Source organism: Cataglyphis hispanica, chromosome 7, assembly GCF_021464435.1.
Source record: "Cataglyphis hispanica isolate Lineage 1 chromosome 7, ULB_Chis1_1.0, whole genome shotgun sequence".
NCBI lineage: Eukaryota > Metazoa > Arthropoda > Insecta > Hymenoptera > Formicidae > Cataglyphis > Cataglyphis hispanica.
The window spans coordinates 5,858,223-5,882,699 of record NC_065960.1 but is presented as its reverse complement, the minus strand read 5'-3'; the positions used below and the strand labels follow the sequence as shown (position 1 = coordinate 5,882,699).

General features: G+C 33.8%; 1 protein-coding gene across 1 annotated transcript; it reads right to left on the bottom strand.

Moving 5' to 3' along the window:
• Window positions 1-204: 204 nt before the first annotated feature.
• On the bottom strand, window positions 205-24,477 carry LOC126850805 (uncharacterized). Its single transcript, XM_050594151.1, has 8 exons — window positions 23,905-24,477; window positions 14,319-14,543; window positions 13,004-13,581; window positions 6,013-6,193; window positions 4,706-4,840; window positions 3,811-4,318; window positions 2,360-2,636; window positions 205-1,997 (listed from the first exon to the last, which is right to left on the bottom strand). The coding sequence occupies exons 2-8, from the start codon at window positions 14,539-14,541 to the stop codon at window positions 1,611-1,613; spliced, it is 2,289 nt and encodes a 762-aa protein (XP_050450108.1). The 5' UTR covers window positions 14,542-14,543; window positions 23,905-24,477; the 3' UTR covers window positions 205-1,610.

Below are 24,477 nucleotides of genomic sequence, written 5' to 3'. Positions count from 1 at the left end.
GAGCAAATTATATACATATTTGTCTCAAATTTCAGCATTGTATCCTGCTACCGATCATCATATGATAAGCTTGAATTCTTTTAACATCTTCAAACGAAGATATTAGATTTCGGGGATGGAGCAGAAACTTGAGATAGGAAACTTTTTTATTATTTTTTTCAAGTCTTGCCATGTCAAATGAGATGAAGAGGCAAATGCTGAAGCTTTTCTTACGTATAAACCCAAAAATAAAATATATTTGCAATTAATTTATACACAATCCGATCGCCGTTTTTCCGCGACGCTCATATAATTGTATATACATAATCGCTACATTAAATATTACGATACAAATATACAAAATATGTACAAGTAACGTTCATATAATCGATTCTCCGTTCGAGAAACAAATCCGCTACGTATTTTACAGCAGCCTTTATACAAAAATAAGCACGTAACGCTGCGTGCATGCGAGCATCTACGATAATTACATTTACGTTCGTCCGTAAATCATCGATGACAGCTTGGAATGAATAAGTCGCGAGGCAGCAAATGCGACGCGTTTAGAAAAACATGTTTACATATAAGATTGAAAATTTATATTACAAGAATGAGAAAAAGACAGTTTTTCTTGAAAACATGTGGTGGTTGTTAATAATTCATATCAATTATTTTGTCTATTACATTAAGAAGCCAGGATATTCTAGCAGTATGAAAAATTTATAATTTTTAAGAATATTTTTTTAAGAATATTAGAAATTGATTTTTTGCCGCTTTACATATGTTTTTATTGATTGGTACTTAAACAATATGTTAATATTTTTAAATCTTGGATATTTAGAATTTTTTTGTCAATGCATAGTTCAATGACATGCTGCCCCTCGTCTAATTGTTTGAAATGAAAAACTCGGTCTAATTTTATTCCCTAAATATTTTAAGAATAATAAATCTAATTTCATTAGAAAAAAATTTAAAAATAATAAAGTAGTGTTATTTTAAAATTAGATACATCAATTTTGCTGAAATTTAGTTATTTCTGATAAATGTTAGAAAAATAATAATTATTAATTTTTTTAATTTCTAATTAGGTTCAATCCCTCCCCCCCAAAAAAAGTGTTTTCTTTTATTAAAAAAAAAAAAATTGAAGTCATCTCCTCAGTTCTCAAGATATCTGTTACATCAACTTTGAAAACAATGTTTCGAGAAAAATACGTTTAAAGTTGCAAATTTATTTGAAAAAAACGCGTGCGATCTTATTATTAAAACTTAGTCAATTTTGCAAATTCTTCAATAAAATTTGAATAATATATTCTTCAGGTATCGTTCTTTTAGAAAAAAATTTTTTTTGTCTCTAAAGTAGACTAGGCCCTTAATATTCATATAACGATTATTTTTTCTATTATATTAATAAATCAAGATTGTCATACGAATGTAAATATTTCAGCTCAATCCTTTAAAATTCTATTATACATATAATGACGTTTTTAAAATCACACATAAAAAATGCCTCTCTGCTCTGGATAAGAATGATAACGCTCGCAGTGAAAGAAATTTCGATGATTTACGAACGTGTCGCTGCTACATCACAAGGACAAACGATACAGTCTTTCTAAACATATTGTATATAAATCTCATATGAATTCGGTGACAAAAATCTTCTTGAAGTCGGGCGCCGAGCCGCCAATGTCATGTTTGCATATGTCACCATTGTCGAGATAGCTCACGCCCGAGTTCTTCAGGATGCTCTTCAGGCTCTCCATCGAGAGATTCGGCAGCTTCTTGACGACTGTCAGTTTATCCAGGTCGTTCATCGAGTAACCGAGGCCGATCTTCTTAGCCTTCAACTGATAGGATTGTATGCTGGGTCTCGTGCTGTCGATCAGTCTCACGTTGCTATCGCGTTGCTTCTTGCTTTCCTCGCGATCCTCCACGCCATTCTCTATGATACGCGGCGTGAAAGATCGCATGTTGACCTTTACCTCCCCGCCGCCGGCACGCTTCGAGGGCAGTAGCTCTACCTGCAAACCAGGACGTTCTCACGATTCTTGCGAGATTACGTAAGTAACGCGCGCCTTTATCGTCGCGAAAAGGCCGACGAAACGCTATGTCAGCGATGAGCATTTTTCTCAATCCCGTCGATGGATTTTCTCGCGTCGTGAAAGTCGGCTCATTTTGTATCCTCTCGCATTTAACATTAGAACGAACCACGAACTCGTTATTTTGATCGATTATTATTTTTCTTACAGAAACTAAGATGATATAAAAACGACGAAGTCGCGCTGAATTAATGATGTCATACTTAATTAATTTTAAAACTGCTAAAAACATTGTTGAAAATTTTCAGAGAAAGACGGGAGATTCAGTCAAGTACAGCAATTACCTTGATTCCTTTACGTTGGAAGTATTCGAAATCATCATTGGCGACTGTGGTGACGGAACAACAGCTCCTGCTTCTACTCCTGCACGAGCTCATAGTGTCAAAGTCACCGTTCTCCAGATCGCAACTCTCGTCATCGGAGCTGTCGTATCCGTCGCAAAGTCCCTGACTATCTCGTCTCTGAAGGAGATTCTGATGAAGATTCTGTTGAAGACCTTCTTTCGCGTGATCGCCCTTCTTCAAATTGTAGGTCCTTGTGTCGAGCATAGGTCGGTGATATCTAAAAACGTGTTATAAGATTTTATAATAACTTAAGGGTCCAATCTATTTTAAAAAATTTTTAAAAGTCGACTTTTTTATATTTTCTGAAAGCATGAAGAATGTCTTTTAAATTTTTTTAAAAAGTTTCTAAAGATGATGGAGTTATAAAATTTTGAATAGAATGGGGGAGGGAAGCTTGAAATGGGCCGGAAATAAAATGGGACTTGAAAACTTTAAACGCATTTTTCTTAAAACATTGTTTTCAAAGTTGGTATGACGGATATTTTGAAAATTAATGAATCGAATAACTTTAATTCTTTTCTAAATGAAAAAAAGACACTTTTTCAGGGATATTGAACTTAAATAAAATTAAAAAAATTAATAATTGATATTATTCCCTAATTTTTAAGAAATGAATAAATTTCAACAAAGGTGAAGATCTAATTTGAAAATAACTATTATGTTATTTTTCAATTTTTTCTAATAAAATTAAATTACTATAAATGTATAGAATAAAAGATAATAGAGTTTATTTATTTCAGATAATTACACGAGATACATCATGTCACACTACCGAACTGCATTTTCGAAAACGCTACGGAGGCTCGTATTCAACAACAAAAAGCTAAATATTTATAAGTTAAAAAAATACTGACGTACTGTTTAAACATCAATAAAGACATATGTAACACTCCAAAAGAGATCAATTTCTAAATCTTAAAAAAATATGTCTTAAAAAAGATCTTAGATAGTCTTAAAAAAAATTGTAAAAATTATCAATTTTTCATATTGTTAGAATAGATTAGACCATTAATACGTACGCAAAAGAGAGATAGAGGAAAATGTACATTTATTTATGAAATATATTAAGAATTATATAAGATAATTTTTAAATAATTTATAGATATCGATTGAAAATCACGTCAACAATTATTCTGACATTCGTCCTATATATTAGAATTCATGAAAGAAAGGCTGCGCTTGACAGGAATGTAGGTCACGCCGTGTGTATGATGCACGTCGAAACGCGCATTTTGAATAATTTATAAGAAACTTGGCGTCTCACTTTCCATTCTGCACTCTCCCGCTGTACATATAGTCGTGACGGCGACTTAATGGCACCGGTAAAAGTGAAGGTGTACGTGAAAAGGTGCGAGAGCAATAATGTCAAACAGTTCGAAAGCGATAGATACCTGGCGTGGTCGAAGCTTTGATTCCTGCGCAGAAGGTTTCTAGGATAATGCTGATCCTGAAGATCGCCCTCCAGCCCGGCGATCAGACTCTCGAGGCCTAGGACGCTCCTAGCGTGTCGCCTGAACGATTCCTCGCGAATCTCGTCCTTGGCGATCTGGTGCTTCCACTGGTTGCACGCTGGATCCTCGAGCTGCACCAGGTTCTCCATGTTCTGCCCGAAAACGTCGGTGCTGCCGATCTTCCTACGATTACCGGCGATCTCGTGCAGGCTCTCGTTCGGTCTTGGTCGTCTGCTATGCTGCTGCTGCTGCTGCTGCTGCTGCTGCGATTCCTGCGTCGGGTTTCGCTTCGACGACGCCTCGGCAATCTTATCCTGACGCGGCTCGAAGGTCGAACTCGTCAAGGACGACAATTCCGCCGGTAAGGACGCGTAATTGCCGTCCTCGTTAACGGATTGCGTCCTGGGATAGTGCTGCTGAATTCCCATGTTGATCGTGCCGGTTTTCCCTGGGAACAAAACCGATCACGATCGCGAATCTTTTCATCGACATCGGGAGAGATTTACTTGACACACTTGACTCGTCAAAGTTAGATAATGGAAGGCGAACTGTCATAATTCGTGAAAGCGTCGCTTTCAGGAATATCGATACATTTTCACGTTACGTTTTCACTGATAATGCCCAATAGACTCATGGTGGTGGATTAGACACGCGGTTACGAGCGCGAGAGATAGTTTCCCCTCGGACTTTCTAACATGCCGAGAGGCGCTCGTCATTAACGAAGCGGCGCGAAATTTCGCAATTAACGTTATATATAAGCCGGGAGGGAAAACTATCGGTCGAAACATTTTAAGCGTCGTTAAATCTCGCTGATCACATCCGCTCGCTCGCTCACCTCTGTTCTGATGGCTGTGCAACCGTCCGTAGAGGCTTCCGTTGGTCAGGGGGAACTTGAGCCCGTGATTCAGGTTCAATTGTAGCTTGTACTCGGTGTCCTGCTCAAAGTGTCGAAATTTACCGTCTATTCCGCCTGAAAGAGAAATTCCATGGAAATTCTGTTAAGTAGGAAAATTTTGTCCTGAAATCTTCTTCGACAGATAAGATTTAATAAATAAAAGTTTAATAAATAAAAAAAAGTTTTTAATAAAAGAGTTTAATAAATAAAAAAAAAGATAATTTTCTCAAAAATTTAATTTTAAAACAACTGAGTTGAGATTGTTTTACTATATATCGATAGATTTTGCTTTTCGATATCGAATTAATGTAGACGAGGAAAATTAGAAAGTGTTGCGGGAAAAGCAAAGTCACGTTGATTCGATGAAGAAAATCGTGGATTGTGCGAGAGTTACACGTGAAATCGCGTAAATCGCTGTTACAGCGAAATGAAAACACGACCGAGCGAATCGCTCGAATCGCGCGTGATTAACGAAGAAAAATTGCCGGGACCACGATTATTACACGACGGTCGTCTTACTTTCCCACGCGTGGGTCAATGTGTGTTTGCTTAAACGAAAGAATGGAAATCTCGTTGTGTCCTCGTGCACGTTACTACACGCGACATAGTTTGCGCGAGATCTTCTGCTTCCGCGATGGAGAGAAAAATGAAAGAAAAAAACAAGTAAAAAATTGTGCAGTTTAGAACATTGCTTCCTCATAATTTTATTTCCTTTCTTTTATAATATCAACAAAAGTGTCTCAAAATTTGTGGAAGTTAGAGCAACCACATCTTTTTCTTTTTTAAATTCAAAATTTCATAAAAAGTAAATCTTTTTATTAATTCTTATCAAATTCAATACCAACCATCCTGTAATGATATTCTAACCATGTAAAAATTTTTGTAAAATTTGTAAAATTTAGAGCGTACACAGACATTTATTGAAAAATTCAAAATTTCATAAAAAATAAACCAATTTCATCAATTCTCATCAATTTATTCAATTTTTATCAAATTCAATACCAACCATCTTATAACGATATTCTATTTATATGAAAATTTTTAGACTGATATCTCAAAATTTGCGAAAGTTACAGCGACCACGTCCTTTTTGTGCACGTACACACATACGGACATTTAGTAAAAATGTGATTTTTTTGACGTTTTAGAATATTCTGAATACATTTACATGGAAATTTGAAAATAAAAAAAATTTTCATGAAAACAAATAAGCTTCCTTTATGAAGCAAAGAGAAAATGACACGAACCGTGCGATAGCCTTCTCACGTGATCCTGCTTTGTGTACACCTTGGCCACGTATCGGCAAAACATCTTGTCGAAGAGAGCCAGGAAAACCGGAAGCAGGGTGTCCTTCATCAACGGGAGCCAGGTCGCCAGATTCTGGGGTGTGCAAAAGTTCTTCAGGAGGCTCGGTCTGATGGAGATAATCTAGGAAGTCGCGTTCTCTAATTAATTTCATATTCCCTCTGATTAATTTTATGTGGAGATAATTCTGGATCAAATTTATATACATTCATCAATTTTATAATATAATGTAATAACGTGTATTATATACGGTTATAATGTGTATTATTATACCTAGTATAATGTCTTGATCATCGATTACGCTGAAGCGTTTAATAACGCCCATCGAGCGCGCTAATCATTAAAACGAATATTGCCATTATATGGTTGAGTATATATAAAGTAGAAAACGGTATATCCCGGCAATATTTGTTGCGAGCATCGTTTATAATGCAACGTCTGAGTATTTTAGATCGCCGCGACGGCGGGCTTTTTCCTCGCGCTAATAAATTTCACCTGAAATCGTGTCAAGAGAAGATACCCACACGTGTTCAGAAATCGGGTCCAGCTTTCGCCGCGGAAGAATCCTAATCGCGTATACGTCGAATATTCGAGAGTCGATTAAAAGCGACTAATCGTTCGATGTGCGCGTAGAAAAAAAAAAGAGAACCGCAAAATGGACCGGAAAAGTTTTTCGTTTTCCGCATATTATTTTCGCAAAAGTGTGAATTGAGGGAGAGAAAAAAAAAAGAAAAGAAAACTTTCGATTTTAATCGCGAATTCGAGCGGTGAAAATATCCGCGGTCGCGCTTTCAAAAGTACGCGCACGATACGCAAACTTTACGTGAGCTGCACGCGCATGTATAGGTACGCGATACGCGCCATATCGTCGATTATTACGTCGTTCAAAAGTAGGCGAGCGGTTGGTGGATGTATTCGTTGGCTGAATGATCAGTACGTGCGAGGTCTCCGCGTTCTTTCATTTCTGTTAAAATTCGTTTCTCTCAATTTGTGTTACTTTTAAAAAAATTTTTTCAACTCTGTAGATTGCGACATCTTATTTTCAAATGATTCCGAGCTAGTTTTACGCTAAAAGCTAATATTTCATTCAATATTTTTCACGTATAATATAAATGTTTAATTTACATAATTGTAAAGCTATGTAATACTTTATTAAAGTCCCAGTCTACTTTAGAGGGTTCAAAACATCGATTTTTTTACATTTTCTAAAAGTATGATGTCTGAAGAATGTCTTTCAAATTTTATTGTCTTATAATTTTATACTAAATCTAATTGTCTTATAAATTTATACTAGACTAAATTAAAAAAATTAATATTTAATATTTTTCTGACCTTCAAAATATGAAAAAAAATTAACAAAATTAAAATATTTAATTTTTAAATAACACTATTTTATTATTTTTAATTTTCTCCAACAAAATTAGATTCAGTATCTCATAAATGTACAGAAAATTGTACAGAATAAAAATTACTTATTTATTTTATTTATTTATTTATTTATTTTATTTTTTTATTTTATTTAATTATTTATTTATTTACTAAATTTATTTATTTTAGACAATTACATGAGGAGCAGTATGTCACATAGTCAAATTATGCATTTTCAAACACTCTACGCACAGAGACTCATATTGAACAAAAAAAGCTAAACATCCGTGTTTTAAAAATATTATTTTCCAAAAGAAAATTCTTAAAAATTATCAATTTTTTATATTACTAGAATATGGATCTTTAAATTTATTAGGTTGACAACTAAGTTCCCGCCGTTTTTTTAAATTTTAACATTCCGCATGTCATTAAATGTTTTTGGCATAATGTTTTAAATCATTCGAAAGAGGATGTTTTGTTCTACCGGAATCTGTTTTTTTTTTTTGTTCGAGTTAATTTATGTTAATTTTCAGATCATTCAAATGGAATGTCAAGTTGAGAAAAATGAGCATTTTCGACACCTCCTCCTTTTTGCTTTTAATCAAGGTTCTAAGGTCGCAAAAGCTCGGATTTCCACCTCTTTCGATCTCTTTCAAATGCTATGCGCGGAGTTTCGTTCAACTTACTGATGCAGAATTGAGAGCTCGGTTGGATGAATTTTTCGAGTCGAAACCGGATGATTTCTACCAACGAGGTATTGAAAATCTTATTGAACGTTGGGAAGAAGTTGTAAACAACAAGGGAGAATACATTATTGATTAATTAGTTGTTCATTTTTATTGAAAAATAAACTTTTGAAAAAAAACGGCGGGAACTTAGTTGCCAACCCAATATATACATTCATGAATTTTACAATATCATATATAACGTAATAATATTGTAACATATAAATTTTACATATAAATTATACTTACGTATGAATTTTGAAATGTATAAGTAATTGCACGAAAAGAGATTAAAATATATATATATCTAGAGATAAAGTATAATATATGTCTAGAGATTGGAAAGCGTTTCGCTTTCAAGGTAATCTATTCGCGTAAATAATTGCACGCCTTTACATGTACTAACGCTATTTCGGACGAATTCCTAAATCGAGATAATCAAATTATTGTTAATTATCATATAGCAAGGCCTTCCTTTCAGTGCGCTATCGCGCTTTTGTCTCGCACTGTATATCCCTCTCTCGCCCGCGCAAGCGGGGTGTAACGTGCGGTAGTAACTTGGTTACGTGAGTAACGGCCAGTCTGATCCGTGATATGAAATCGAAACTAGTTGTATATACCTTAATTAGAGAATAGAGCGGCACTCTCTACTTCGTCAATCGTTCTCGTTCTCATCTCGCTCTCTCTCTCTCTCTCTCTCTCTCTCTCTCTCTCTCTCTCTCTCTCTCTCTCTCTCTCTCTCTCTCTCTCTCTCTCTCTCTCTCTCTCTCTCTCTCTCTCTCTCTCTCTCTCTCTCTCTCTCTCTCTCTCGAACGTATATATCTCGTTTCGGTTGGCGCGCGTTTGCTTGCCACAACCATAAATTTTCTGTTATATTTCACTTCCTTTGATTAATTTCCTTTGATTTCTACCAATAGATATATGCGCGTGAATTTGTTTTCACAAAAACTCATGTCTCATAATTATTATATGACTACATATATATTATACAATGTGTAACATTTTGTTAGATCTTAAAGTATCAGGAGATTGATGCAAAAATAAAAAATTATTCATTTTATATGATTTCATAGTTGAATTGAAGCAATAGTATTTTATTAAACCTTTTTATATTATTTATTTTCTTATTAAATACAATTTATATCTCGATTTTATTAAATATTTAAAATATCTTTAATATTTTTACTTTACTCTCACTTTGCAAATTAATTTATTTTGATCTGGAAAATATCGCTTTAAATATATTATAATATATTTTTTATATTTCTTTTTTCTCTTTTCCTTTTTTCGTATATATTCTTTCACTCCATTTCTCCAATTTATTCCTCTTTTTAGCAATCTATGAATTTCTCTATTGCTGATTCTAGCCGTGCTAACTGGCGCTGAATTTCGAACAAGCGTTTTACTTTAATTGCTGCTAGAAAACGCGAGCGTAACGCCGGACACGCTCTTCGCGTCTGCTTAAAAGTGCGATCGGCCGATTTGGATCGATTTGGAACCTCGATAATAATTGCTTAATGCGCGAGAAACCATCGAGATATAAAGATTTCTCAACAATTGCGAATTTCGGACTGAATGAGATCTATATTTAGAATGATCTGTAAAAAAGAAACTTCATCAATCTCGCCGATCTCTTAATCTCGCGCTCGTCAAAATTTTTTTTTTACGCGATTCTATAATTAAAATCTGTACATATCGATAATCTTGCAATTAATTTAATCGTTAGACGAAAGCACAAACGAGTGTAACGGCCGTCACGCTGTTTGCACGCGAGGAGAACGGTGTTTATCTCGACGAACGGTGTTTTCCGATGATTATTTCTCGACGAGCAACGCTACGCGAGCAAAAGAGCTCGAATCATTTTATTGCATAACCGTTTACGTAGCCCTCGTCAATCGGAGAAATGCAATGATTCATAAAATTGTTAATATGAGATATTTATTGGCGATGAATTGAAGCAAATAATGCATCTGGCGTGTTTCGATCTTAAAGATCCAGTTTACTCTAATAGTATAAATAATAAAAAATTGATGATTCTTAGGAACTTTTTTGAGAATATTAGAAATCCATCTTTTCGGCGTTTTATACATGGTATTATTTATATTTAAACAATGCGTTAATATTTTTTAAATATTTAGCTTCTTATTGTTCAAAAATGGTTTGACAGTATGACATACTGCTCCTCGTATGAATGTCTGAAATGAATAAATTCGATCTAGTTTTGTTTTATAGAATATTTATGAGATATTGAATTTTATTAGAGAAAATTTCTTAGAAAAAATTCTCTACTTTTATTAGAGAAAATTGAAAAATAACAAAGTAATATCATTTTAAAATTAGGTATCTCAACTTTTGCTAATTTTTTTTTATTTTTGGAAATCAAAAAAATATTAAATATTAATTTTCTAAAATCTTAGATTCAGTATTCCCCGAAAAGTATTTTTTTTATTAAAGAAAAAAAAAAAAAATTAAAGTTATTCGATTCATTAATTTTTAAGACATCTGTCACACCAACATTGAAAACTATGTTTCGAGAAAAACGTATTTAAAATTTTGTTTTCTTTCAAGGCCTCTCGCCATCCTATTCAAAGTTTTCTAATTTCGTCAATTTTGCGAATTTTTTATATAAAATTTAAGACATTTTTTTTTTATATATTGTACTTTCAGAAAATGTAAAAAAATTGATTTTTGTTTCGACTCTCTAAAGTAGACTAAGCCTTTAACATTTGTATGTCGCTTTTCTTTAAGCGAGATCGCATACGCCTACTTGGTAATCTATGTAATTGATCATTTCTGCGCACGATGTAAACAGTATGCATCGTGCGTGTAACAGCCACGATCATTAATATTAATGAGAGAGGTCATGGGAGTTTCTCTCTGCCGGACGACTTTTGTGGAATGGTCGATTCTTAATTCGGCACGCCGATTAAGGTCATCGTCCGAATTAGGATCGCGCTTTCGAAATTTGTTTTACATCTAGTCGATCCTTCCTTTCGTTCAATTCTTTTGATTCCCGAGAGAGAAAGAGAGAAGCTTACTTTCTCGAGCTGCGGAATTTACGGAGAGCGAAGGGCCTCTTTCTCGCTTCCGGATAGCGCTCCAACGAGCTCGCATCCCGTTCGCGCTTGCTCGAGCGCGAGAATCCTCTCGGCTATGATGTAATTGTATTGATGTAATTGCTGTGAGGAGGCGACCCCGGACAATTCGCTCAAGCACCGCGTCAGATTCGAGATACGATGAAACTTTCAGGGGCAGATTCGAACACAAAATATAAGATATGATATTTTTATTTTACTTTAATTTTTTCCATATTTTATTTTAATTTTATATTTTTATTTTTTTCAAGATATATTTTTTTATTATCTGTGTTGGTCTACATACATGTTTATATATATATATATATATATATATATATATATATATATAATGAATATATATATATATATATATATATATATATATATATTATAATATATATTATATATATTTTATAAATATATATATTATATATTTATAAAATATATTTAAAAATATTTATAAAATTTATATATGATTTATATTTATAAAATATATATGATATATATATTATATATTTATAAAATATATATCATATATATTTTATAAATATAAATCATATATATTTTATAAATATAAATATTATTATTAATATTATATTAAATATATATATTATATTATAATACATTTTATGTATTTATATTTTTATTTTAAAAATGTATTTATATATATATATATATATATAAATACATTTTTCGATATTATGTTTCGCGTGTATAATGCTTAATTAATGTGAAATTCAATCTTAAAACTTAACAAATATTAACGATCGATGTGACGAGCTCGTCTGAAAAAAACTTGCGGAATATCCTGTTTTTTTGCCACATTGATGGCATAATAAACTGGGTATCTCGGTCACTTTTAACTATGTAACATTGTTACGGCTGGCTTGACGAGCATAATTTCGAGAATATTGCGAAATATCTCTTGTATATCGAGACGTTCCCGCAAAAAAAAAAAAAAAGAAAACGATTTTATGTCGAAAAAACAGAGTTCGGTATAGCCGCGATTGCGCAATGCTTAATAAATCTTGCGGTTTTTTTTTCCGGCCTTCAACAAGTTTCAACCGCGAATCAATAATTACTGTCGCCGATTTATCAGGGATTTGAAAGTAATAATTAGCCGAATAGATACTGGTCTCGATAACGTTGTTCAATTTATGATTTTTCATGTAAAGTAGAAATCGATTTCGCAGCTCAAACCCTCGATCGTAATGAAGATATGATTTAATGATCGAAATAATTTTCCGCAAATGAGTTTCTCATTTCGTTGCATTAACACTCACAGAAAAAACAACCAGCTTTTTTTGTTGTCTCTACTTATGAGGTGTCTCAGATTCTCTACATAATCTTGGACAAATTTATAGTAGTTTTTTACGTGATATATATACAAGATTTTGAAGATTATATTAGTGCCTATCATATATATATAATAGAATCTTCAAAATTTTCATAAATTATACATTATTAAAGCATTTATTAAAAACAAAAATAAAAAAAAGTATAAAAAAATATAATTTGATATACTTTATATAATAATTAAATCTCGCTTTTCTTGGGAAGTAGCAATAGCGTGCACAAAAATGAACGTTGTATTAGTAGCGTGCGATTTAATTCATCGCTGATCCAGTAGTGTGGAAACTGATTTTAAGCGCTACTGATTGTGACGTTACGACTGTGCTATCGAATCCATTGAAACAATTCACAGAAAAAATAACAAAAAAAGAAAAGTAATAATAAATCAAAACAATTGATGAAATAATTACCAGAATGGGTAGGTGCTCGAAGATGTAGCAGACGAAGAGTATGCTGTAGACGGTGGATTTGCCGCTCGCCTCGTCCACTTGTACCTTCTTCTTCCTTAAGCATGCTCTGCTGTTGGTCGAGCCACTGGTGCACGATCCGCTCGAGGGATCCCAGTGTTGCGGTTGACACTCGAACGCTCCCGAGGAGTTCTTCGAGCTCGCCTCCGACAGGTCCGAGACTGACTTGAGCAGTTCAGAGGTCGGCGACCGACAGACGTTCCTGAAGAGCGCGATCAGCACGGCGAAGAAAGATGTAAGGGCCAGCAGACCCCTCAGCGAATTGACGAAGATGCCATATTTATAGGAGATCTCGTGGGCCAGGAAGACACAGACTTCTGGCTCGAAGTTGAGGACGCCGGTGACGCCGATGCAGGCGCTGATTACGCTCAGGCTAACGAGATGGTACTTGAAATGATTCTTGGTGAGATTGATAGCGTTATCGCGGCTGCTGATAGCCGCGAACACGGCGATCGATGTCAGGGTTAACTCCTGGAGGATGCTCGACGAGTTCAGCACCCATACCAATGTCGAGCATAATTCTGCGATGACACAAAGAAGAATTGAGTTATGCGATTCGATCGCAAATCTTTGTCGAGCAAGTCAACCTATACTGCTAAATTAATTTTTGCAACGTATATATCGATGATATCTTCCTTATATTATGTTAAAAATTAATAAACAGGATATCTTTCTCCTGAAACAATATGAAAAACCTGGAATTTTTAGCGAGTCTTTTTTTATCTGGAAATTCTGAGAATTTTCATGGAATTTTATTGGAATTCGGGGAATCTTTGAAAAATTCTTTTCTTGATAATTTTGCTCGTATATTGTAAACAATCGGCAAGCCAAATTATTTATGTGTTTAAAATTTATTATAAATATATATCTTTATTTTTATATTCAATTAAAAAATATTTGAACATATTCTTTATTAATTTACAGATGATAAGAAAATTAAAATTTTAAGTAAGTAAACAAACGCTTATCTAATGTCATATAGTTTTTTTCGGTATATTTATTTAAATGTAGTAGTTGAAATTTAAGAGAATCTGTGTTTTTGTTTTGTATAAATGAAAAATATTAAAAAATGTAATGAAGGAACTTATTTTAGAAATTTGCATCCAGAAGATCTCTAAAAAAATTCTCTTTAAATACCTGGAATTATGAACGAAAAAAAAAAAAAAGAAACTGGAAAATCAGGAACTTTTCAGGGAATTTTTTTACATGATTTGAATAGATACATCCTGCTAAAAAAGCAAAATATAATTATAATTACCTCCAAAGTGATTCGCTGGACGAATTAAGGTGAGAATCGCATACAGCAGCAGTCCTAATTGATGCGCGAGACTTTGAGAGAGAATCGCGACTGTCAGCACGTCGATTCTTCTTTTCGCGGATGATGATTGATTCTGGTAGATCAATAGGGACCATGACAACAGCAGAATGCATATCGGTGAACCTACGCACGTGGCTAGCCATTCGCCCACCTCGCTTCGCATCTCTGCGGGGGAAGAACAAAAGTCGTTATTCAATCAGTGATTAATTACGCAGTAATTGTGTCTTGCACAATTTTGTGCTAGTTGATACCACGTACGTAAAAGTCATCATTGTGTTATTAAAACATTTAAGGAGAGAGGAAGAAAATCTTCTACTCGCAAACTAAAAGTATTAAAAAATTAAAATTGAAAAAAGCAATTTTCTCTCTATAAAATTGTTTTATCTGTCTCTTTTGATTTGCAAGAAATAAAAAAGGACAGATAGCCCAGTTCTTACAAATTGATTTCGAAATCAAGTCTGTTAGAGTGAATTTGAATAACAAACAAAAATGGAACGCATCATCTTTATCAAGATATTTTATATATGTATATTTCTAAAGTTTTCTAATATTTTTCATTTCCGAGTTGAGACTTTCTTCTTTCATTGAGCCATCAGCTTAACGATAAGCTTGTATTGTACACGAGACTGAAGACGAAGACGACGAGGACAATTCGCATGGAATTTCTCCCGCGATGGTTGCCCTCCATCGCGGAATATAAGGCAGGACGAGTTCCCAGTGAGAGTGATGTGTGATATCTTAATCTCGATGAAAGCCCGCGTTGGCAATTAGCGCGCTGTGTCGAATTGTTATATCCGCGCGTCAAGAGACAAATGAATTATTGTTAATCAACGACAGTGGCAGTTGAGTCATTAAGAAGGAAACACAGCACTATATACGAATGTAGGGGGACCGCATCGAGTGGGGGATGCAACGTTTTCACATGACATATCTCTTTTCCCCCCATCCTCATTCCTTTGCGGCTCTCTCTTTTTCTACCTATTGGAGTTCGCAGAACCGAGATCTTAAAGAGATTGCACGAAAATTTAGATAAGTGACAGCTAGACTAATTACAAATCCTATAATCACGTTTTTTTCTAAAAAAAAAATCAGAAAGTTTTAAACATTTTTTAGTATTTTCTTGCTTAGATCAAGCCTTCAATGAATAACCTACAGTCAATTTTGATGTTACAACTACATCTACATTTTTAAGAGGCCAAGATTTTTAGAAAAAATCTGTAAATATACGCCGCATGTGTTTAATCTAGAGATGTAAAAAAATTATTTTTTTTTAGTAAAAAAAAATCATTATTTTAATATAATATTATTATTCTTCATATTTATTCGTTAATATAATAAAAAAAGCTAAAATTCTTATGTCTTTAATTTATCTTTTTTTAAAAATAATTTTAATATAGTTTAAAAAGACTTTTGTAGCAAATGAAATATATAATTGTAAACATTTTATAGAAAACTATTTCCTTTATTTTTCACTTTATCTTTTAATGGAAAACAATTAAATGGATTAATGAGATTATTGTGGTTAAAATATCAAACACAACATAATTTAAATAATTTTCAATTAGGTGCGTAATAAAAATTTTTCTTATGCCTCTATAATTGAAAAATATTTGAATAATTGAATGTCATGTTTGGTATCATTTTAAACATAAAACTCTCATTAATTCATTAAAATCATTTTTTGAAAAAGGTTACAATAAAAAATAAACGGATTAATATTTAATTTATAAAATGTTTATATTTATAAATTATAAATGAATGGATATAAGAAATTTCGATATTATTTAACGATAGTAAAAATATGTTAATAATATGTAAATACATATATTTAAAAAAATTTTTAAAAGAAAATGAGGCTTGTTTTTACAAAAAAAAATATTTTATGGAAAAAAGAACATTTAATTCTTTTTATTTACATCTTTAGCTCAATCAATTGTTTTTAATTCCAAAAGTAAAAGATAAATATTTTCTCTATTTTATTCTCGCATTAGATTTAAGAGTATTTTCCATCTCTCTTTATCCGATGTTTCTCATATTGTACAACATTGGGGCAACTTTCTATTCCGCGCAACGTTGACGTCGCAGTCTAATTTATCGTTCAAGTCAATTCGTGTCCGCGTGCAGCGAATTTCCCTTCCGTTTCACGGAATCGCGAGGAATGGTCCTCCTCTTCGACATCGGACATCGGTCCCTTGCCGGAGTTACGCGTCCAGATATAGACGCAAGAAGAGGAAGATGCATCTTTGATCGCGTAACCATACGTGACGTCTTTCGAACGTATGTTTTTTTTCGCTATAACAAGTGATGGCGCGTTTTATTTAATATAATATTAAAATAAAAGAGTTGATCATATGCTTTAAAATTGTATATTATATAAATAAATAAATAATAAATATATCATAAAAGAAGTTGATTTTATTGTGCATCATCGTATATTACGAGATGAAAATTTCTTGCATTACAATTTTATATCCATATAAAATAAGAGAGAAATATGCTGTCGGTTTCCTACAAAAAAAAAAATAAAAAACATCCGTGGCGAGTTATTGTACTTTCACGCGAGGGCTTATCGAAAACGCATAAGATTTTGTGTTTGAAAAAATAATAAATATAATAAATATGTATCTTTTTATTTTTCTGTGTGTATACATATTTCCGAATGCCTGCGGGTCGCGTGTCTCCTTTTCTTTTTCTTGCGGCGCTCGCACTTTCACATTCGAACAAAATCTACGCATTCCGTTCTTGGCCGACGCGTAAAGGTTTTTGCTGTTCACGCTGTAAATGCAGTCGTGTATTTCCCTCTGGCACAAATTGAATAATCAACGATAATGCCAAATAAAAATAACCTAGAATGCCAATAGGATGAAAAATATATTTTAGTATTCGAATTTCAATCGTAGCAAGCTGAGTTTTCAAATCCGGCGGATAATAGTAATTGCATGCATTATTACGCAATCATCTCGTTGATTTCTTTTCGATACGAATATTTCTGTGCTAATTTTTTAAAAATTATTATAGAGCTACAGATTTTTTTTTAAGTTTACAGATTTTTTCCTAAATTTATAGATTTTTTTCTAAAAATCCTGGCCTTTTAGAAACACAATTATAAATAACATAAGAATTAATCATAAATTATTAATTAAAGACTAATTAAAGTCTTAATCTAATTTAAGCAAGAAAATGTTAAAGAATATTAAAAATTTTCTCTTTTTTTTCAGGAAAAAAAACGTGATAGAATTTGTCGTCAAGCTACCAATCAATCAATATGTGTACAAAATATTTCAAAGCAATAAAAAAAAACTTGAAGAAGCTTTTTCGATTCTTGAGAGTTACATTCCCTGGAAAAAAATTAAATAAAATAATAAGAAAAATATCAAGTTATTAATAATTTAATCTTGAGTGCTTGGAAAAATGCAACTTTGCTTGCAAGTTAAAAATAAGAGTTTCTCTAGAGATTTTATTTACGAAAAATTGTGATTTTACTTTTCGAATTTAAATAATGTATCGTTAAAATTCTAAGACATTCATCATCATCGCAGCAAAATTATTTTTTATTATCTATGCTAAATAATAATGCGGTTGCGCGAGCGAAAATAACCGGGTTAATTTTCTCGCGAATCTAATAACAATGTCTCCCTAGGAAACTAGACCAACAATTCCGCATGGCTATTATATTCGCGATGATTCGTGTAATCGACCGGTCGGTTTGTTTCCGCGCTTTTGCGTGGCGGATGTGGGTTATCCCGGGAAAAGAGAGGCATTCCGTACGAAGGAAGGCGTCGGTGAATCTCCCGTGTTTTACGAGGCGTCGCTATAAAATCCGACCCGATCGAGTCTTGCTCTTTAAACACACGGTAAAATTAGAAACGCCAAGTTTACGCGATTTGCCCATCGCGCGACCGTTACTCTTCGAGTTAAAATCCCTCCGCGAACGCATCAGAACACGTCAGACATGTTCGATGCATTAGTAGAAAGCTTTATCTTTTGTGCCGCAGCTCGAACAAAAGCGAACGGCATAATTCAATTCCGAACGGTATACAGAAACGGATATTTATTTTAAATAATATTTCTTTGAATTATTTATGCAAAAGGTGAAATTATATAGAGTGGATGGTAGAAAATATCGCAAAAGATAATTATAGAAATATGTAATTATAAAATAATAATTTTAAATATACCGGATGTTTTAAAAGTGAAGATCAATCGCTCGAAAAGTAATTAGGGACCCAAAAACAAGAAAAAAAGTTGAATTGAATGAATATAAGTCCGGAAATGCATTGTTTCCTATAGTTATCGCCTTTCCTTTATTTGAAATTTCAGATTGCTTTGTTTTCGAATTTTTTAGCAAAATTGAAAAATGAGATGATTTTTATGAGTTTTATAAGATAATTAAAATCAAATAAATATTGCGGACTGCTTTAATACTTCAGGAAAATAAAAAAAAACAAAAGAAATAAAAAAAAGAAAACAAATAAAGTAAAAAAAATAATAAATAAATACAAAAAAATAAAATTAATAAATACAAAACAATTGACCTCCACTTTTGAAACATCCTATACAATTATATATAATTATAAAATAACAATAATCATCGAATTTTAAAGTTTTTACACGCTGTTAAATATAATTTTAAGTTTTTGAATTTTTCAAGCAGTTACCATATGATTTCATTAGCGATAGTTTTATATATAAAATGTTTAAAATTTTTCAAATTTTGCCTTCTTTCTATGCGATAGAATGTTAAACGCAAAACGACAGAGTAAGTTTGCTTTCTGGTTTCGCATAAAGTGTTTCGCGCGGCTCTGGGTTAAAGGTGGATATGCGCATCAAGATGCATCCGTCAAGATGCATTCCATACATTAGATTTACAAGGTCTGACTTTTGAGCGGGAGGCGTGTCTCCGATTAGATTGGAATGTCGGGAGATGTTTAGTGGCGGACTGAGATCAGAAAAACGGCTCGTGGAGATGAACCTGAATCGTCGAGAGTGATACTGCTTGTCCTGCGGACCGGTGTTCGACCTTGTTTCGGTGGAACCGGATCAGTTTCGCCGATAATATCGCCGCAGAGAAGAATGATCCCGGCGCAGAATCCAGCGCGGTCCAGAATCCATTATTACGAGCGCAGTTCAAAACGTTGCAGAATATTGATCTGCATTTTCTCCGCGCATTCAATTTCGCGAACGCGCGCGCGTTCAGGATGTCTACTCAAATATTGTACAAAAATTTCCCTGATTTTCAGGCGCTTTTTTATTCAAAAGTCCAAGTAAAAAGAATCTTTTTAGAGATTTTTTGCACATTTTTAAAATATTTTGTTCTTACTTTTTATAGCATTTCATTCATATGAAGAAAAAATAAATATAAAAAATAGCTTTTATAAGATAAACATTTTTCACCTGTATAATATTTTTATTTTTTTTATCACTAAAAATTACAAAAAATAATTAAAAAGTATGTACTGCATATTTTATGTTCTGTTAAAGCATTGCATATATATATTTTAAATACATATACACAACTTGGTCAATTGATGGATTGCCAATTACAATATAAGAAGAGAAATATCAAAGAGAAAAAATTAATTAAAAAAAATTTTTTTTAAAGTTCTGTGAAAATTCCATAAAAATTCCTTAATTTTTTTTTAAGTATAAAAAAGATCTCTAAGAATTCCAAATTTATTATTTTAGATGTAGAGTAAACGTCTTGATGTTACTATCATATCTCTATATCGGAACTCCATTTTCGCTGTTCGATTTTTTCTAAGAGAATTTTTTAAAATTTATAATAATTATAGTATATGTATAAACAATTATATATTATATTAATATATACAGGGTGTCCTAAAAATTTTGACACTCCCGAAGTGTGAAGGTAGATTGGGCCTGAGTCGAAAAGTCCTACTTCATTTTGCAAAATTCGCAATAGTTTTTGCGTTATTAATTAAAATATGTGAGCTAATGAGCGCGTTGGAAAGCGATAGGCCGGCATGTACGACGGATTACTTGTGTACGTTTCTTAGCAACAAAGGTATCATCTAAGCAAGAGGTGTCAGCGTGACTCCACCTCTCGCTTAGATGATGTTTTTGTTATTAAGAGACGTACACAAGTAATCCGTCGTACATGCCAGCCTACTGCTTTCCAGCCTCGCTCATTAGCTCACATATTTTAATTAATAACGCAAAAACTATTGCGAATTTTGTAAAATGGTGTAAGACTTTTCAACTCAATTTGGCCCAATCTACCTTCATACTTCGGGTGTGTCAAAATTTTTAGGATACCCTTTATAATTATAATTATAATTTCATTGGTTGCGTTTAAAAATATAATTAAATTGTCAGAATTCGTGATGTGAGTTTCCTTAGAATATTAAGTAATATATTATTTGAATAATATGTGAATATTAATAAGAGATACTTGAAATATTCCAAAAGAAGAGGTATAACACACACACACACACACACACACACACACACACACACACACACACACACACACAGTAATAGCATCTGCGATAGATGTGGGGCATCGTGTTACGATTAGACCGACTACTTTTTACTTGTATCATGTAGTTGGCGATAAGTAGGGAATGAAATCCGACGAGTCTGGCATGTTTAGAAATTGATCGGTCAGTCGAAGCGTATAGACGAACGAGAGATAACTTTCCGTTAAATAAATATCACCAGCAAATGTCTCAAGTGGCTTGATCAAAGCTCTTTGTATATATATATATATATATATATATATATATATATATATATATATATATGTATAAACAATAATATGTAAAGTACTTTCCAAATACTATCGTATCCTTACTATCTCTATCTTTATATTTTGATTGTATTCTAATTTTATCCTATTGAATAATATATAGGACTTAATTATTGTCTGGTAAGCTTAAACAATTAACTTGTATTCTTTAAAATTTAATTTCCTCTCAAAATTTATATGCATTTAAAAAAATTTTTACATATTTTTTTAATTTGAGAGGAGTTGACTTTATACTCGTCGAAAGACCCATCAGAGGATATTCGAAGCTCCCAAACAAACGAATGTCGCGGATGAGCGCCGTGACTTGAATGCACGCAACAGCGGGAGTGCGCTCGAATGGCGATGATGATCATCGCGCTCACGTTACAAGTCGTGCACTTATACGAACGCGAAAACAGACGGACGAACGGTGGAATTACGCTCATCATGATTACGACCTTCGTTCAATTAGCGCGACGAGTTAGTACCGGAGCGCCTACGTGAAAATGATCCATCGTGCCACAACTATTGTCCTCGGTTAGACCTAGGCTCTAAACTCGGTCATGTGAAACTTTAACACAATGATAATAGACCCCCGCCTACTATCCGCGCCTCTACCTTTCACCGGCTCGCTCGATCTCTCTGTCTCCCTTTTCGTATCCCACTCTCGTCAGGAATTCGAAAGAATGTTGGCGACCTCCACCTTGAGATTGCATTTCGGTTGTATGCCGGGACCACCTTCCGAGCAGGTAGGACCATTGACAGTGGAAACCTTTCTATGAAATTCCCGATCCCGGAGATTAAATTCTTGAGTAGAATAGCGTTTCCGCTGCGATTCCTCTTGTGTTTGCCTTGCTTTCCACGATGAAAGCTCGAAAGAATTTTGTCGAGATTTTTTTTTCGATACAGAATCTCAACAGGAAATGTTTGAAATTTATTCATTATTCTCAGGCCAATCTTTAATCTCAGAAATATAATTTCGCAGAAGAAATATCGTCAATTTCTTAGAATCTCTCTGAAGATATTTGTTGTAGGTGAGAATAAACGAGAAGGAGACATAAAATTCTGTGACCGAGGCGAATTAGATCTTTCTAAATCGAGTCTTGGCACGGACACCGTTTGCACCCGGTTACTGCATTGCCGTTCCAAGTAGGTTACGAATACGAGCGTGCTTTGAGAAAGTAACAGACACTATCCAACTGTCGTTCCGCTCGCCACGATTAGGCGCGTACATTCGCTGAGATATGATAAAAATTTTTTTTTAAATACCATACATATATACAGTGTGTTTGGTTTAAGTGTATGCATTCAGTTAGTGTTTTAAATAATAGAGTTATAAAAAATTTTTTTATATTAAATGTCCATGACAATTTTGATTTTTTTTTTTTTTTAAATAAAGTAATATATCTATTTCACTACAGTTTTGTAAGATATTTTCTGACAAATTCGATAATGTAATATAATAAACAAGATTTCCAATATTAATCGTTTATAAGATATTGTCATTTAAAAAACAAAATAATCCATTATTTAAAAATCCAGTATTTAAAAAAAAAACTATTATTATTATTTAAACAAATTCCATTCTTAAAAAAAATAACAGATCATTTAAACCAAACATGTCATATAACGATATTCAAGATACTTTTGCGACGGAAAGCCAAATATATTTCTCGTGAAAAATAAATTAGAAAAATATCGATATCGTTATATTTTTCCTAAAGAAAAATCCGTTCTAAACTCTGCAAATGTTGGAAAAATCTGCAACGATCTATTTCGTTCTTACACCATTTGTTTAGATTTTTATTTCTCTCCCTTTCTTTTCTTTTGGGCAAAACCAGTATTTCTGACACTTTGCGCGTGCTAAATTCCTAGAGTCGGTCGAGTCCGCGCGATTTTGAGGCCAGAGAAGAACGGGTTTTATGGCGGATCGCAAAGATCCCGATTGTCAATTGCTTGATATAACGTCAATTTACGATGCAAAAAGAGAGAGAGAGAGAGGGGGGGAATGACGCGAGCTTCATTCTTATAATTGCGTTTGCTACAAATATATCGACGTCATAATGACAGATGCGATTAAAAAAACTGAGAGGCGCAAATAATGCGAAATCGCATTAGAATGAGAACGAAGCCCGTGGCTTGCGCGCGGCTTGAATTTCCGATGCAAATTCGCAGGATTACGCACTCGCAAAATTACACGTCTGATCGCGATCGCGTATAGAAATACACACGCGCACACATTTGCAGATATAATTCCCCCGGCGAAGGTGGAGCGGATATTACCGTGAAATTGCGGTACTTGAGCGGTCTTACGGACGGCGTGTATCTGATTGAGGGCTCTGCATTTACATTGTTATGCTCATTGAGCGAATTAATGCGCCGTCCATAATACGAAGCAAGGACGCGAGGAAGACACGTCCTTGACGTTCCGCCGTGCCCCCCCGAGTCGGAAATTAGAAGAAGACATATATATATATATTCATACATATAAATCACATGTGTGTGACTTTTCAAAGTGTGTCTCGGCTAAAAATATCAAAAATTCTGAGGAATCTGAGGAATAGCAGTCCGTGCGCAATTTCCATTCGCACGATTGGAATGCGCAGATTCTTAAAAGATGGGGGGAGGGGTCTAATTTTGTGGGTCGCAGCATAATGTGAAGAATATATCTCGTAATATATTTTCGTTCGTTCTTCTATCGATCTAGCACAATAATTTTCAACTTATTTCACGTACTGGCACGTAATTTCTTCTACCTCGTTTTTCGTGTTCACTTACTGCCGATTGTCAATGATTACGCGGGATCAGCGTGGAATGTCGCATCGCTAGGATGAGCGTGTGAGATTGTCTGTGGGATACTCCTGATACTTCCGATGATCTCGCTTCGGGGTCTCCGAGTCCTCTTTACATTATTTGCACGAGACGCCACTCCTCCGTTTTCCATTCGCTACGTATTTTCAGATCGACCCGCGTCTTCGGCTTTGATGAGCGGCAGCTGTAGCGGGCCGTAAACCCGAAGTGTCTTCACTTGGGTTCGGCGAACGGGAGGCACCGTTTTAGCACGCACGGCACATCGGTGGGGAAAAAAATTTTTTCCGTTTCAAGCTTCAAATTCAGATTTTTTTTTTCATAGAATTAAATCAATAATAAGAAAACACTATAGACTCTCCGAAATAATCACAAATTCGCAAAATATATTGCGATCGTGACGGAAGAAAGAAAGAAGTAAATTAACGTCACAATATTTGTAAAAAGATTTTTGGACACTGGTCGCGCGTAAAAGGAATACTGACAATGAATAATCGAGTCCGAACGTGACGGAGAACGCGGCCAATACTGCCGCGAGGAAGC